This window comes from Colias eurytheme, chromosome 20, assembly GCF_061535395.1.
Source record: "Colias eurytheme isolate Ceu_HAF_F1 chromosome 20, ilColEury1 Martin Lab GWU primary, whole genome shotgun sequence".
In the NCBI taxonomy this organism is placed as follows: domain Eukaryota; kingdom Metazoa; phylum Arthropoda; class Insecta; order Lepidoptera; family Pieridae; genus Colias; species Colias eurytheme.
This window is the reverse complement of record NC_142999.1, coordinates 5,993,161-6,008,963: the sequence shown is the minus strand read 5'-3', so window position 1 is coordinate 6,008,963 and position 15,803 is coordinate 5,993,161. Positions and strand designations below refer to the sequence as shown.

The 15,803-nt window shown below is 32.2% G+C and overlaps 1 protein-coding gene and 1 long non-coding RNA gene across 2 annotated transcripts in view; one reads left to right on the top strand and one right to left on the bottom strand.

The window, feature by feature from the left end:
- Positions 1 to 1,047: 1,047 nt before the first annotated feature.
- On the bottom strand, positions 1,048 to 2,648 carry LOC149899709 (uncharacterized). The gene is made up of 2 exons (XR_016457904.1): positions 2,137 to 2,648; positions 1,048 to 1,645 (listed from the first exon to the last, which is right to left on the bottom strand). It is a non-coding gene; the product is annotated as an uncharacterized LOC149899709 (long non-coding RNA).
- Positions 2,649 to 2,700: 52 nt separating this feature from the next.
- Trmt61 (tRNA methyltransferase 61) overlaps positions 2,701 to 15,803 on the top strand; it is a 49,759-nt gene continuing 36,656 nt past the window's right edge. Inside the window, exons 1-4 of the mRNA XM_090113830.1 lie at positions 2,701 to 2,961; positions 3,220 to 3,376; positions 3,960 to 4,102; positions 4,687 to 4,816. Of these exons, the coding sequence (XP_089969956.1) occupies positions 2,767 to 2,961; positions 3,220 to 3,376; positions 3,960 to 4,102; positions 4,687 to 4,816 (625 nt within the window). The 5' untranslated portion in view covers positions 2,701 to 2,766. The remainder of the gene's footprint in view (positions 2,962 to 3,219; positions 3,377 to 3,959; positions 4,103 to 4,686; positions 4,817 to 15,803) is intronic.

The window sequence follows — 15,803 nt, the reverse complement described above, 5'->3', positions numbered from 1 at the left end:
AATTAAACTAAATATTGAAAATTTGAGATTTAATTTATGATTAAAATATATTAAAGAATTGAGTTTTACAATTTAATAAGAAATCTTGTAATTATATTGATGACCTACGTTTAGATTTTTTTTTACTTTTAGTTAGTTTTAATTAAACTGAACTTCTAATCTGAACTTGGTACCACACATTAAAAAAATACAATAAAACAGGTCAGAATATATAGGTACAAATGTTTATTATAGTAATAAAACCTATGTTCCAACTTCCAGATTCCAATTTTGCAATGTTTGCAACATAGGTACAATGAAACTTCAGAAAATGGCTGGAATCATGGAACTATATATACTACGTATGGAACCCACACTCCCTAAGAAAAAGTAAAGTCAAAAAATTTGACCTTGAATCTTATCGTTTCCCCTCCGTCTCTTTCTAGTTACGGTGAGTCATAATATATATAGTATGTCTATATTTCCGTGGGGTGAGTATAAATGTAAAAAATTCAGGATATTAAGGAAAAAAATAACGGATACATCAATTTTATTCGTATTAAAATTTTACTATAATACTAGATTTTGCCCGCGACTTCGTCCTCGTTGAAGTCATAAAACATAAAATCCCATTTATCCCGTGGGGATTTCGGAATAGCTTTTCTAAGTGCACCTTTAGGATACTCTAGATATACAGAGTGTGCCAAATTTCATGTCTTTAGGTCCAGTGATTTTAGGCTGTGCGTTGTCTGTCAGTCACTAAGTAACGGGAGAGTTTTATATTTATTGATTGATTGATGGTTGATGATTTACGGCGGAAATAAATTACGTAATTGCATTTATTATTCTAATATAGTTACTGTAGAATTTTTGCAAATAGATAAAAAATAGATGTTCAAGTATTTAACATTGGAAAATTGTAATGTTCCTTTCAGCGTTTTTTCATGTTTGCGTCTTCCGTCTTGCATCTTCAGAACACAGGACCGCTATAAATTATGACAACATTTTGCTGTATAATTTGGCGTTACGTCCAGTCATTTGAGGAATTAATGAAGTAAAATATCAATGTGTTTTTATAATATTTATTTATCATTACAATGCCAACTGCCTTTACAAATTTGCAAATTATAAGATAATAACAATAAAAAGTAACGAAATCGGTTCACTGAAAATATTTTTATCATTCCATACCCTTAAGTATTTAAATAGTTTTAAGAGTACTTGAAATATGAGATCGTGGTCTAGCGCTTCCCTATCATACAATAAAAAACAAAATATAATATATTCAGGGTGTAATCGTTAAGTGTGCACAGGTGATTATTCCGTAACTATTGCAGGTATCAAAAAAACTTTAAACTGATATCGATATGATACTGATATGATACTTTACCTAATGAGTAAAATAACAATAATAATTTTTTTAAATATAACAAGAAATATCTAAAAATGTAACTTTAAACCCTCCCATACATTTTATTTCCCGTAACGTATATATTACGTTCCCACTGCTGGGACATGGCCTCCTATGAGGTTACAGCCACATCCACCACACTGGCCAAGTGCGGGTTTAAAATGAATGTTGCATATCTTCACTTTTTCAAAACAGGATATTTTTAATTCTACTATATTTAGCCATGTATTACGTTCCGCTAGATTGGACGGAAACCTGTAAAGAGAAAAGAAGATTATTTGCAAAATATAAAAAAAAAAATGTCATTTATATACAGATAACACAAAATTTGTGCTGTTGTCTTGTGCTTCTATTTCAGTAGGTACCATATATGTATGTACTTTGAGTTTTTGATTTTACAATATATCATTATATAAAAGTAGTAAACAACGTTTTTATACCATTAACTTTCACGCCAATTGAACTAACTCAAGTGGAGAAAGACTTCTCCTCATATAAAATACCATACCGAAATATATGTACACAATTTTATAAAGTATGGACACCCTAGTCTAATATTTATTACAATCATGAAACATTTAATAATAAGCAAATAACGATGTTAAATGGAAAAAAACCTAATCAAAATTAACATTATAATCACAAATTCGATCTATTATTCCAGATTTAACAACAATTAAAGTAGAAATATTACTAAACTACAATTTTACATGAAGCGTAGTTTATGCATGGTTTTTTGTACTTACGAATGAAATATAATATCACATCCTGGATGCCATTCACTTTTGCAACCGCGCACAATATATTTACAACCATTTCTATTAATTTTGGCTCAGAATAATTCCAAAATACAAGAACAAACTCACGAAATGAACATAAACATCCGCCATTTTGCAGTAAACATTATTTGACACCTAGAATTGGGGCTGCCGCGCAACGATTTTCATAACATAATTCAAAATATGGGAAAAAAATTATGAGCGTGTTCGATAAGCAGTCCATTTTAAAAGTTGTAAACCTTTGTTATTTCAATGGAAAAGCAAACCTGCATGAATCTCGTTTAAATTTCATTTTTTTAGCGGATTTTATTAATGATTTATGTCATATAGACTATTATTACTGACAGTCGATTTTTTAATGCACGTCAATAGGGGAAAAATTTACAATCACGCTGGCTACCCTATGGGGTAAACAGGGGTTACTTGCGGTCATTCTATCAGTTTTTTATTTATTCTTAGGAGTTTGGGTTCCAGTATGACTATAGTTCCATGTATATATGGCTGGAATTGAATTTTGACACAAAAGTCAATGTCAATTCCACATGTAATGAGGATTTGTTTACAAACTAAAAATTAACAATAAAACATAATTTAAAAATGAGTTTTAAGAATTATAAAGATAAAATCGACGAAGGTGATACAGTTATTCTGTACCTAAGTAATAATCTACACGCCATAGAAGTGCGACCCGAAATTACAAATAAGAAAGGCGAAATAGTTGAAAATGTTTATCAAACAACTTTTGGTGCATTGAAAGTGAGAAATCTAATAGGTGTTGAATACGGTAGTCGAGTAAGTCTATTTCTATACATTAACAACAACTGAATGGGGACTTTATTATATTTTGCACCTAACCTAAAGTTTAACCTGTATCTTCTTGCTTAATATTAAACGATGGTGTGAGTGGAGATAAAATTTAAAATTTACAATAACTCAAATTGTTTAACTTAAAACATTAAAACTAATGAAGTCTTATTAAAATCAAACATTGAAATGGTTATAAGTAAGTAATTATATATATTTTTCACAATTATTTAATTTTCGATTTAGGTAGAATTATCAAAAGGCTGGGGTCATGTTCTACAGCCCACTCCGGAGCTATGGTCGCTAACATTACCTCATCGGACTCAAATTATATACACACCGGACATTAGCATGATTCTGCTGCAGCTCGATTTAGTTCCTGGATCTGTTGTTATTGAAGCAGGTAATTATTTTATTTGTATTTTAGTAACTATATACTGTAAGTTATCATTGATCACACATACTTTAGAAACACAGCATAAAAATGACATGTTAAAAAAATTAAATTGCTTATTTTTTATTGAGAAAAAAATTGTCTTATCTAAACTAAAAAAAAATTTTGTTCTATATAGTAACTTTCTTTTTAAGAGACTTGAACAAATTCAAAATTGCTGGTACTATAAAAAATTAATCAAAATCCAATCCATACTAATATTATAAATGCGAAAGTAACTCTGTCTGTTACTCAATCACGCCTAAACTACTGAACCAATTTGCATGGAATTTGGTATGGAGATATTTTGATACCCGAGAAAGGACATAGGCTACCTTTTATTGTGAAATATGTACCACGGGCGAAGCCGGGGCGGACCTCTAGTACACCATAATGATAAATAATCAAACAACAGAAACACAAGTTGAATATAAGCAAAAATATCATGAGACAGAATTTTTCTAATCTTTAAAAATTCCTCATTATTGAAGTTTTTTTTTTAATTTTTAAAATCGTTAGTCAATACCTATACTAAAACAAAAATAAATACCAGGAACAGGCAGTGGTTCATTAACGCACGCGTTAATACGGCGTGTTCGTCCCAATGGCCATGTCTACACATTTGACTTCCATGACCATAGAGCCAAACTCGCTAGGGAAGAGTTTGAAGCACATGGCATTGCGGAGTATGTAACTGTGAGTAACATGAATCACTACATAGTATAAAACAAATATGCTTTCTCTGTCCCTATGTATGCTTAAATCTTTAAAACTAAGTAACGGATTTTGATGCGGTTTTTTTTAATAGATAGAGTGATTCAAGAGGTAGGTTTTAGTATATAATTTAATAGGTTTTAATCAACGCGGGCAAAGCCGCGGGCGGAAAGCTAGTTGAAAATATTATAATTAGTAATGTTTGGTAATTAATGAACGTACCTTATGCCATCGTCAGTTATTTATTTTTGATACTAAACTAATTACTGTACTATTTTTTGTATTCAGATTAGTATTTATAAGCTCCAGTATGAATTCAATTTTTTTATAAATGTAAATTATGTATTGAACAATAAAATTTATTTTTCAATCCATTAACTTATTATGCACCATAATATAATACCAATGTGATCTCACATTGGTATGGTGGTATGGTATGGTTATATGGAACGCAAAAATAAAAATAACATTTAAATGATTAACATGGACTAAAAAAGTACTACCTATGTGACTATTTTTATTATAATATTTCATATCTTATTTAGCACATATTCCCATCTCTATAGGCTCAACATAGGGACGTCCTCGAGCAGGGTTTTGGGGATGAATTAAATGGCAAAGCCGACGCAGTATTCTTGGATCTGCCAAAGCCGTGGGCCGGTGTTCCGCACGCAGTTAACGCTATTAAGGATGAAGGTGTGTTATTACTTATTAGTTGTTAATTTTATTGCATTTTGAATTATTATTGAAAAAAATATGTATTGTAAGTAAACAACCTCACTGACCGTGACCACGCTCGCCCTAAGGTTGTTATTGTTATTCGAAACGTCGATAACCTATATTTGACTGAAAACTTAAAAAATATTTATTTTGAAGGTAGTTGAATTTATTTTACTTTTTATGTTAAAATTTAGTTCGTATCTACATGCTTTTATAAACAATCTAGTTTCTTCTGTCAATAAATGTAAATCTAAAATTAATTACGTAAAGATACGTACCTATCTCCGATTCAATTAATCCCAGCGAAAGGCTAACTATGGCGATGTTAACTCGTTAATAACTGCGCATTTGTTACACTGATAAGTTTATACACATCGCATTATCATTCATCTGCATTAGTTACATCGATACTTACATTAGTAAAGCAAAGCTCGGGCCAGATAACCTATCTACAGGAAACTGCAGATCGTTATAAATCGACAGAATCGATTGCGATCTGATCACTCGGTGTCGATTATTCGATCTCTGAGTTATGCGTTCCTATTCATTAGACACGCTTGTTGGGCTAGATAACGAATTTAGAATCGATTAATCGCTTTCAATGTGTCACGCGAGGGTTGGCGAAATAATGTGGGTGGCTGGGTGCAGTTTGGTGTCCAAATATATTATTTGGATCATTTATGAAGTCGCTTTCCTAATATGTACTACAAGTTTTCTACTTTATACAAATATATTAAAAAGGTTTTTTTTTTACATAAATATGCGTACAGAATTTGTCAGCACATCCTTAGCAATTAGTTAAATTGCAAAGCTACAGATTTTACAATCAAGATAGGATTAGTGAATAGGAAGTTAAGGAATTTATCTTGAATTCTCTTGCAAATGCGTTAATTGACTATTAAAATTCTTTAATCATCAATAAACCATTCAATCGTCTGCTCTGGTATAAACTTCACAGTCCAACTCGTATGAATATGCAATAAAAATATAATAAAGTGTTTTTTGAAAGCATCTCATTCCCATGGGTAAATTTCTTAATATACGCGTGCGAAGCTGCGGGCGGAAAGCTAGTTACTTATACGACTATTATAAATGTAAAAATTTACGCTAAGCCCCCTAATAACAAACCACTACAGACTTAGGTATTAATAAATTGTTTGATGAATGGCAGTGTTCAAAGTGTAGCCAACCAACAAGCACAGATTAGTTCTGAATAATGTCTCCCAGTAGCTGACTACAGCGGAGCACTTACCAAGACCTTTATTTATCAAACCCAATCAGCCCTCGCAACCATTCCGTCTAATTAGTCCCCTATAAACTAAGATATGCATCGCAGCCACTCACCAACAAATGACACATTTACTTTTGTATCCTTGAGGCCTCTTAACTCAGCTAAGCTGGCCATTGTCAAAGCGACATTGAACTTAAGCAGTCTTGACTAGTTACTGATTCAGATTTGCAAAGATATCGCTGTACATTAGATACAGTAGGTATTAACTTTTACTCGCTCTATGTTCAGTCACAGATTACTAAATAGCTATAGTTACCTACTATGTAAGTTCAGTTCTGGTTATTATATGAACGAGAAAGGTGAAGAAAAGACTTAATTTTCAATGTCGGCTATGCCGATAAATTACTCTAACTACTTCGAAAATGCTGTTAAAATATTGCACGCATAGAATAGAATGCGTTTATTTTTTATTCATTACTACCTTCATTCAATGAGGTAAATAAGTGTGTGAGCATTTTAATGAGATCCTGTCTATGAAGAGTCCTTTGCAAAGCTAGTTATTCAATTAACTAATTACCTTCTGCCTACTTCTAAATACCCATGACTAATCAAGAACCTGACTGATTCTCATATAAATATTCGATTAAATATGCTAGTTAGGAACAAACTCAAGATCTCATTTCATTTGAATGCAAGTAAGTCGGAATAACTTTTGAATGTCATAATAAAAATGTCCCGTAAAGCAAGAAGTAAGAAATGGACCGTTCGTTCCCTACATACGCTTATTGGATAATGACTCACTTTAGGTCATTAGATTGCTTCCAATATGGTTCCTTAAATAGTACCGATATTTACGCTTCCAATCAATTGAAGATACGCACTGCGTATAAAAACGCCGCGAATAGACATCAATGCAAGAGTTTTTTTTTAATGTTAGGTGTGTAGTCAACAAAATAAATCTGTAGCAAATTGTTGAATTGTATGCATAAATGAAAGGTTTACCATGATGTCGCAGATGATGATGAATATTCATTCCAGTGTGGAAATTAGATGGGTCGTTTGTCGCCATTATTTTCTCACACAAAAATAATATTTTACTTCAGTTAACTTGAAACATTTCTAATAAATTTATCTTCATTTGTCCATCAATCTGAATTAGCAATTAGTGCTTTACGAAATAAATTACATGAACTTAAAACTTGATTATATTTGTGACAGTCAGTTTAGCGTATAGTGCGTAAAGCAGCGGTTACGTAGAAGATCGCATACCGTCTCGTACTCGTCAGCCCAATTATCGATTGCGATCTTAGATCATTAAGTAATGGATAACACACGCAGGCGTTTCCCCTTTTGCCGAGGTATAAGATTATTCGAATCGAAAAATCTTATGCTTTCATAAAAACTACTTGCGTAATCGATTACGAACACTCTGCGTATTCGTAAAACATCGAAAGGACGTCTGCGAGTGCTCCGCTAAAAATGCCGTTTTGCACTGTCAAGTCTTGCAGAAGCAATTCAAACATGTCGAATATTAAAAAAGATGGAATAACCTTTCATTTGTGTATATTTTTTTATTTTTTTAACGTACATTTCTAATTAAATGCAATTTCTAATAATCGTCGATGTATCGTTTAGCGATATGATCAAGACAAATAATCGAGTCATGTGTGTACTCGATCATTGATGCGGCCTCACGAGACTATCATGGAAAGAAAATATACAAATTTAATCTTTATAAACTAAGCGATAAAGTTGAATTTAGAACGCGATATTGAACCGCACTCCCCACGAGACTATAAAGTGATGTAGCGAGACTATCTTGAAGAGAAAATATACAAATTTAATCTTTATGAACTAAGCGATAAAGTTGAATTTAGAACGCGATATTGAACCGCACTCCCCACGAGACTATAAAGTGATGTAGCGAGACTATCTTGAAGAGAAATTCAAATTTAATCTTTATGAACTTAGTGATAGAGTTGAATTTAAAAACTCGTCGCTTAAAAGGTCGTTAATTTTTACGACTTTCTTAGTGACGGACTGCTTTTAACTTGAACGTCGATAAAAAAATATTTTTCTAAGTATAATTTGAAATGAGATGAGAATTAATCTTTATTATATTAAAATTTTACACAACTGCATAAAAAGGAGTATAATGTTTATTTTGTAAGTCCTGTATATATTTATTAAAATTTACGCTCGGTTACTTTTAACTGGCAGAACATTTTAATGGTACGGAACCCTTCGTGCGCGAGTCCGACTCGCATTTAGCCGTTTTTTTGTAATGTTAATCTTGTAACCTTTCTATTATGTAATCCATACTAATATTATAAAGCTGAAGAGTTTGTTTGTTTGTTTGTTTGAACGCGCTATTCTCGGGAACTACTGGTCCGATTTGAAAAATTCTTTCGGTGTTAGATAGCCCATTTATCGAGGAAGGTATACATCATCACGCTACGACCAACAGGAGTGGAGCCACGGGGGTGAAACCGCGCGGAGCAGCTACTTTATTTATATGTATGTACGAATATTGCGTATATTTCAGATTTACAAAAAATCCTGCTTTAAGGCTAAGGTGGATTGAATGCTGTGGGAGAAAATCAGAATGGACACCTCGGTACAGAAATAATAAAAATTTCTGGGCCGATATTTATTTTATTGAATATAATATGTGATGTGTTGAATAAATACATATTCAAATACAAATAAAATGGCGTTTTATTGTTTTTTCGTATGCATATAATAATGATGAAAACGTTACAAATGACCTGTGTAGTATTTTTTATGAATATAATATTAATGTTATTTCTAATTTCAACAAAATTATTATTTTTGTAATATCGATATGGTTACATCCCTTTAGAGCGATTGTATTATTACGTATATGTATAGAGATTTTTCTGTGTAATCGATGTATGTGTGCAAAAACATGCTAGTCTGTCCATTTTGTAATAGTTTGAGTTTGTAAAGACACAAATTATTTTTGTGAATGTGTGATTGTGTTTCAAAGTGTGAGTTACCCTCCCCGCACCAAAACCGGCAGAAAGTTTAGTTAGAACATTTGCCAGCGTGCTCCATCCATTACTTAATGATCTAAGATTGCGATGCGTACGCGCCGCAATACTGCGGAGGGCCCTGACTTTCATTACGTACACACGTAGGTCGAGGGCTCTCTTGACTCGTGTGTATTTTATATTTCTATTGACGTAATAGGTACTGCTTATAATGACGTTAAGACCCTGATTTGTGCCAAATATTAGGTTCCTAAATATATGTACTTCTGGAAAAAGTTTGCGCGATAATTGTATTTGCCGTATTTATTATCATTACAACTTTTATCTATTTGCAATTTTTAAGTCATGGAATGTTTTTAAATTTGAAATCAGATATGTGAATTAAAAAAATCTATACGTATATCTAGGTAGTTTCAGTACTTTTTGACGACGCGGTTGGCGCAGTGGTAAAGTAACTGCCTACTACGCCGACGGTCCCGGGTTCGATCCCCGGTCAGGGCAAATATTTGTGTGATGAACTCAATTATTTGTTCTTGGGTCTGGGTGTTATTATCTATATATGTATTTATAATATTATATTTATCGTCGCCTAGTACCCACAACACAAGCCTTAATTGAGCTTACTGTGGGACTAGGTTGATTTGTGTAATAATGTCCTATAATATTTATTTATTTATTTATTTATTTATTTATTTCATAGTAGGTAGTGTAAAAATAGATACCAATGTGCGAAGTATCCAAGAATAGCCGATATTGTTTTTGTGTATCGTTTTTCTACGATATAGGTCCACTAGGTTCATATAGGTTACATTATTCTACTAGGTACTACTTATTACTGAATCAGAGCCCGACAGGGTGGGCACTAATAAAACAGTTTACAGAACCCGGTGCACTGGCACTATTATTATTAAAATACAGATTATATTCGCAACACCTGAAGTAATGGAGATATAATAGCAATATTATAACAACAATTACGTTGCATACAACTTGCATATAATGCGAGCAAATTAGCGTATACCGTTGACGTAATTCCATCAACAAAATGTGACGTGCTAACATAAATGTGATCAATGTATAATAATAAATTATGCATGTAGTATTGTTATTATTTTCCTGAGAATTGTCATCGTATTTATGTAAATCTATGAAGGCGTCGGCGTCTTATTCCGGGAACGTTATAATATACTACGTAGGTACCTAATTCTTATTATTTATACTTTATAGTACCTATGTGCTGTTTCTGTATGTGTTTATGGCTAAGGTATGGCCAGGTAGCTAATAAAATATATTAAATTTAGTAAAAGACAAATATTACTAAAGATAATACATATGATTAATATGATAAGTTTAATGTAGAGCTGTAGAGCTACAATATACTATTATATACACATATATTAGGTAAGAAAGATTTTTTGTCATACAAGAGTTGTTAATCGTCAATGTTCTGGTTGACGAGTTCATAATCTTATATATAAAAATGAATCGCAAAATGTGTTGGTAAGCGCATAACTCGAGAACGGCTGAACCGATTTCGATAATTCTTTTTTTATTATATTCCTTGAAGTACGAGGATGGTTCTTACGTAGAGAAAACGTAAACATGTACCACGGGCGAAGCCGGGGCGGACCGCTAGTTAAAAAATATAAATTTTATCAATCTTAACAGCATTGAACTACAAAGTAGTATTAATACAATTCAGTAATTGCAGTACATTCGGCTTATGTAATTATATGAACGTTGAACGTGATATATCTCGAGCGATACGTAATAAAGGTCGATACAATGGCCGTTAAATATCTACAATCAGCGTATCGAACAGATACATTCGGCTAAGACTCTTTTCTATGGCGTTATTTATCACCCGTCGGCCGATGTCCAAATATGTCCCACTTATAAATGGTCGGACGCTATGCCCAAGGCAACAATGGCTAACAAATGTATGGACTTTTCTCTTTAAATCCAATGGTGGGTATGTTTATAAATAATAGGGGATTTCACGTTCTAGCTACGAAAAATAATACAATCGCATACAATGCGTACGATGGGTATTACTATAACCAATATTTAAAAGGTAATTTTATCATGTTATTTGATGAAATCATGATACCCTCCAGAAATGTTAAGTTGTTGCAGAAATTTTAAAAACATAATTTTATTGATATGATCGTGTTATCATGCTACATTATTAAATAGCACGGTTTAAACTCGAAAAAAACAAGAGATCTTGTATTATAAATGTAATGTATGTGAATTTCTTACATTGTCGTCCCATTTCTTGAACTCAACCACACTATCCGACTATATTAGATAGCAAGTGCACTTAGTTTTGATTATTACGAATTACCAAGAAGTTTTATTCTCTTAAAATAATACCCACCTCGTATCAAAGTTTGCACTTTTCAGTGAAACAATACAAATCATGCCAAGCTCTTGAATCTAACCAAAGTACATTAAAGTAACTCACTTATCTCCGGGAACGTTCCACGACTTAAAAACATCGCAGCCCAAGCACAGAAACAAAGTAATTAAAATAAATAGCGGGCAACAAAGTAGAGGTAATGCAGTTCCCATTGCACTCACTGTCTAAGCTTAATCGCAGCGTTTAGAACACTTACAAATGTCCAAGTGGGGAACATGACATATCAATGTAACTGAACCCTCTCCCATGGTGGTCTAGACGTAGAACGAACGAAAGTCTAATAAGACAGCCCTTTAGCTCAACTGTCGCAACGGGGACGTTATCTTTGGGTGAGAAATGGTGCCTTTTGTTGGACACTCTGACTGTCCCGTGCTTAACATCGGATTTTTGATGTCGTGTACTTTGTTTTGCATTTGCTTTATTTGGATGTTTTGCTAATGACGCGGGCTCGACTCGCTCGCCGCTTGTGCTTTGTATAGCGTGGTGGTGCCGTTCCCAATTTTAATTAATAACTATCAGCAGCCTATTTATATTCCCGGAGTAGACTGTGATGCTTGTAATGAGGCTTTTACATTCTGACCGCTATTCTTTATAACCGTAAATTGCTGATTTTAATTATCTTACTAGTTTAGTTCAATTGAAAATAACAGTCAATTCTATCAATTACTTATTTTCGTCCTTCATTCCATAAAGTTTCCAAAATACCTCTTATTCACCATCCAAGAAATCATATCAATTGAACTGAAATAAGCCCATTCAAAAAGGATTGAGCACGCGACAAAATCCAAGGTAGGTACGTAACATCATCGTGACTGACAATCGCTGACGCAGCTCTTTCGACGCCTGACAATATTATCACATATTATATCTTCTATATACATATTATCTTATTTATAACTTGTCATATCATACACCGGTTCGATAGTAGCACAATCCCTCTCATTATTGCGATATTCAATAGTTATTTTATGAATAAAGGTACATTTTTGTGTAGTGTTGGAAACCTTGAATTCAATATTAAGCTTTTATTTATTAAGTATCTATGTATAAAATACCTACTAAAGATAAATGACATCAACGAAACTAAAAATAGGTATTTTATTTATTTATTTATTTATCCTTTATTGCTCTTAGATTTAAACTAAAATATGAACTTAATCTAATTATAAATTAAAACAAATGGCGGTCTTATCGCTAAATAGCGATTTCTTCCAGACAACCGGAGTACGGAAGGAAATTAGTTAGAGGAGAGGGATAGGGCAGAGCATAAATATAATATGTAAGAATATAATATAAAGATATGTATAAATATAATATATATATATTCACAAAAGTATAGGAAAGAATAATTAAAGCCATAAAAACATGATAATAAATATATAAAGCGACAAAGATATAATATAATAGGTATGTACTTTTGTAGTTAGTAGAGCTATGTTACCGCGAGTTTGGTGGACGAGAATGATTTTTTTAAACCAAAGCGTCCATTATCTATCAAAATAATTCACTATGTGGAATTGTAGTTGAAGATTTGAAATTAAAATTTAAAATATTTCGTTTTCGTGGTTTTGTTTGTATAACAAGTCAATAACTGCGTTAAAAACAACCGACTTCAAACTTGCACTTGCAACATTTACAAATACAGACAAAAATGCTCATAAAATAAAAACTACTGGGCCTATCCGAATAAAATTTTTATGGGACCAATTCGACACCATCCCGCATCGAACAAAAAAAGAATCACGTAAATCGGTTCAGAAACCACGGAGTAATCGGTGTACATACATAAAAAAAAAAAAAAAAAAAAAAAAACATACCGGCCGAATTGATAACCTCCTCCTTTTTTTTGAAGTCGGTTAAAAAAAGTTACATATTCTCATTTTGATTAAACACAATATTTCCTTCATCGCATTTAATCTTAACGAATCGTGTAATTCGATAACATATAATCTGCATGATTAATGAACGTGTGATTTAAGCTATATTTATAAGTGTTTAATAAAGGTTTAAATAACCGTGGCCTTATTAGCGAGCTATTAAATTATTGCTGACAGATAACAGCGTAGAATTTCAATACCAATGTAAATCCTTACCTTTAATAAATCAAACATCAATCGCTATGTAATTTGTGTACAATTTGATAATTAGTTGCTCTTTAAGATGAGTTATTGGAATTTTACTTTAATGTTAGGACGAGGACATGCGATTTCACTTTAGGAATCTGATGACGGAATGAGATTTATTATAGAATCTTAGAATGTATGCATTATCAATTATGTTTTAGTATCTTTGCGTTAACACTATTACTTGCAGAAGAATATATAAGGGAAGTGCTTAAGGGACAGATACGACTCATATAATTTGCGCTCTACGCATGTTATGATTAAATACAATAAATAATTTCCTTTGAAAGAAAGAAAGAAAACGTTTATTTAATGGCACAAAGCCTCTCAAGGACATTATGAAAACAATTCATACAATACTTATATGGTATTAAAAATACACATTGAAGAAGTCTGTGAAGCATGATGCCATTAAAAGGGGAAATCACTCGATGAACATCTGTGAAGTAAAAAACCTCGTAGCACCCATTTTCAGTGAGCCCCGAGAGAAAATGCTTTGCTTCTTTCCTGGCTTCAATCCTTTTAAGTTTCAATACAATGCAATCAAGAACAACATGATTGATATCTAACATTCTTTAGATGGTAATGAAAGACAAGGTTATTGTCAATTTTAATTGAGCGATTAACAAATTAAAACAACACTTAATTATCAAAACCAGCAATTAAAGATAACGATCAAGGAAATTAAACATTAAGAACATATTTCTATCACTCAAGACAGCACTCCCTTGATAAAAATCTTATATCCTTGTTACTTTCCAAATACACGTCATATATAATGGCTACATGACATGGCTTGTCCCCTTAGGCGCCATACACAACCTTTAGAAGAAAACTATTTCATTCTATACCCTATGCTCTAAAGAATAAGAACTATGCAACAACACTCACTGCCGAATTATTAATTATGCAAATACCGAGTTCCTTCCTCATTTCAATCTGATTGCATTTGGACAAACAACAATGATCTCTATTTTTATTACAGCAAAGACTCGCCACAGATTTTTAATAGAATATAAAGTTGGTCGAATTTGTGCTACTAAATCAAATAGTAGTCAATTAAGATAAAGTTCACAACGACAGCTTCAGACAATAGAGTATATGACTAAGGCATTTTGTTTGCTTAACTAAATTACTATATGCAGCTCATTGATATTAGATTTCCCTTCGTTGATTATGTAAATAAATACGATTAACGTCATATTATTGTAGGAAATACGTAATGAATTCTACATTAAGAATATCATAGAAATTGTCAGCAAGAATTGTACAGGAATTATCATACAACAGACTATTTGAATGTAGTTAACTTATTGTATAGTTATTACGGAAATGTACTGTTTCTTGCAGTTTAAAACAATATTTTACTAAATAAGCACGTATCTTTGAATCAGCGTCGCTCAAAAAATATTGATAGTTATGTTTTAAGTCCCTAAAATGATGCCCAGAATATAAAGTTTGAAAGGAAGTAATTCCATATGTGAAAATCCCGTTGCGTGGTCGAATCTTGAACCTCAGGCGATACGATTGTGTGTGCGACCGTTTCACTGACAGATGTTCTGACAAAAATAAAAACATTCACAAAACCGTGTGAATTCCATAAAACCGAAACTATCAAATTCACAAAACCATCAAAAATATTGCAAACAAATAAATTTATTTTAAGTTGGATTGTGTAATTTAAATTGAATTAATACTTCGATAGGAGTATAATTTGTAAAAGGATAATGATGATGATATAATTTTATGAATAGTTGTATAATTGAATAAACAATTTCTTTCATTGTAGAAGTACAAATAGATCCTCTTCTGTATCCAGAATGTCGTTCAAGTAGCGGTAACAGTCGACTTTAACTGCTTAACAAGCTTCGCATATACCATAATAAACTTATAAACTAAAACTTAAGACAAATACCACTTTCCCAAGGTACAATGCACTTTCAATCCAACGCTAAAATAAATCGCTTTACTATAATTAATTGCAACGTATAAGATTTATTGAAAATATTCTGAGCTAAAGATCTAATTGATAGACCAATTTAACGTAATTAGAAACTTTAGCTATTAATTTTAACGTTGTTACGGCGATATTAATACAAGTAAAATTCTTGTTGCAAAATTATGATTTATTGTTGGCGACCGCGACGCGTTTACGTAAATTGCCTCCGTTCTA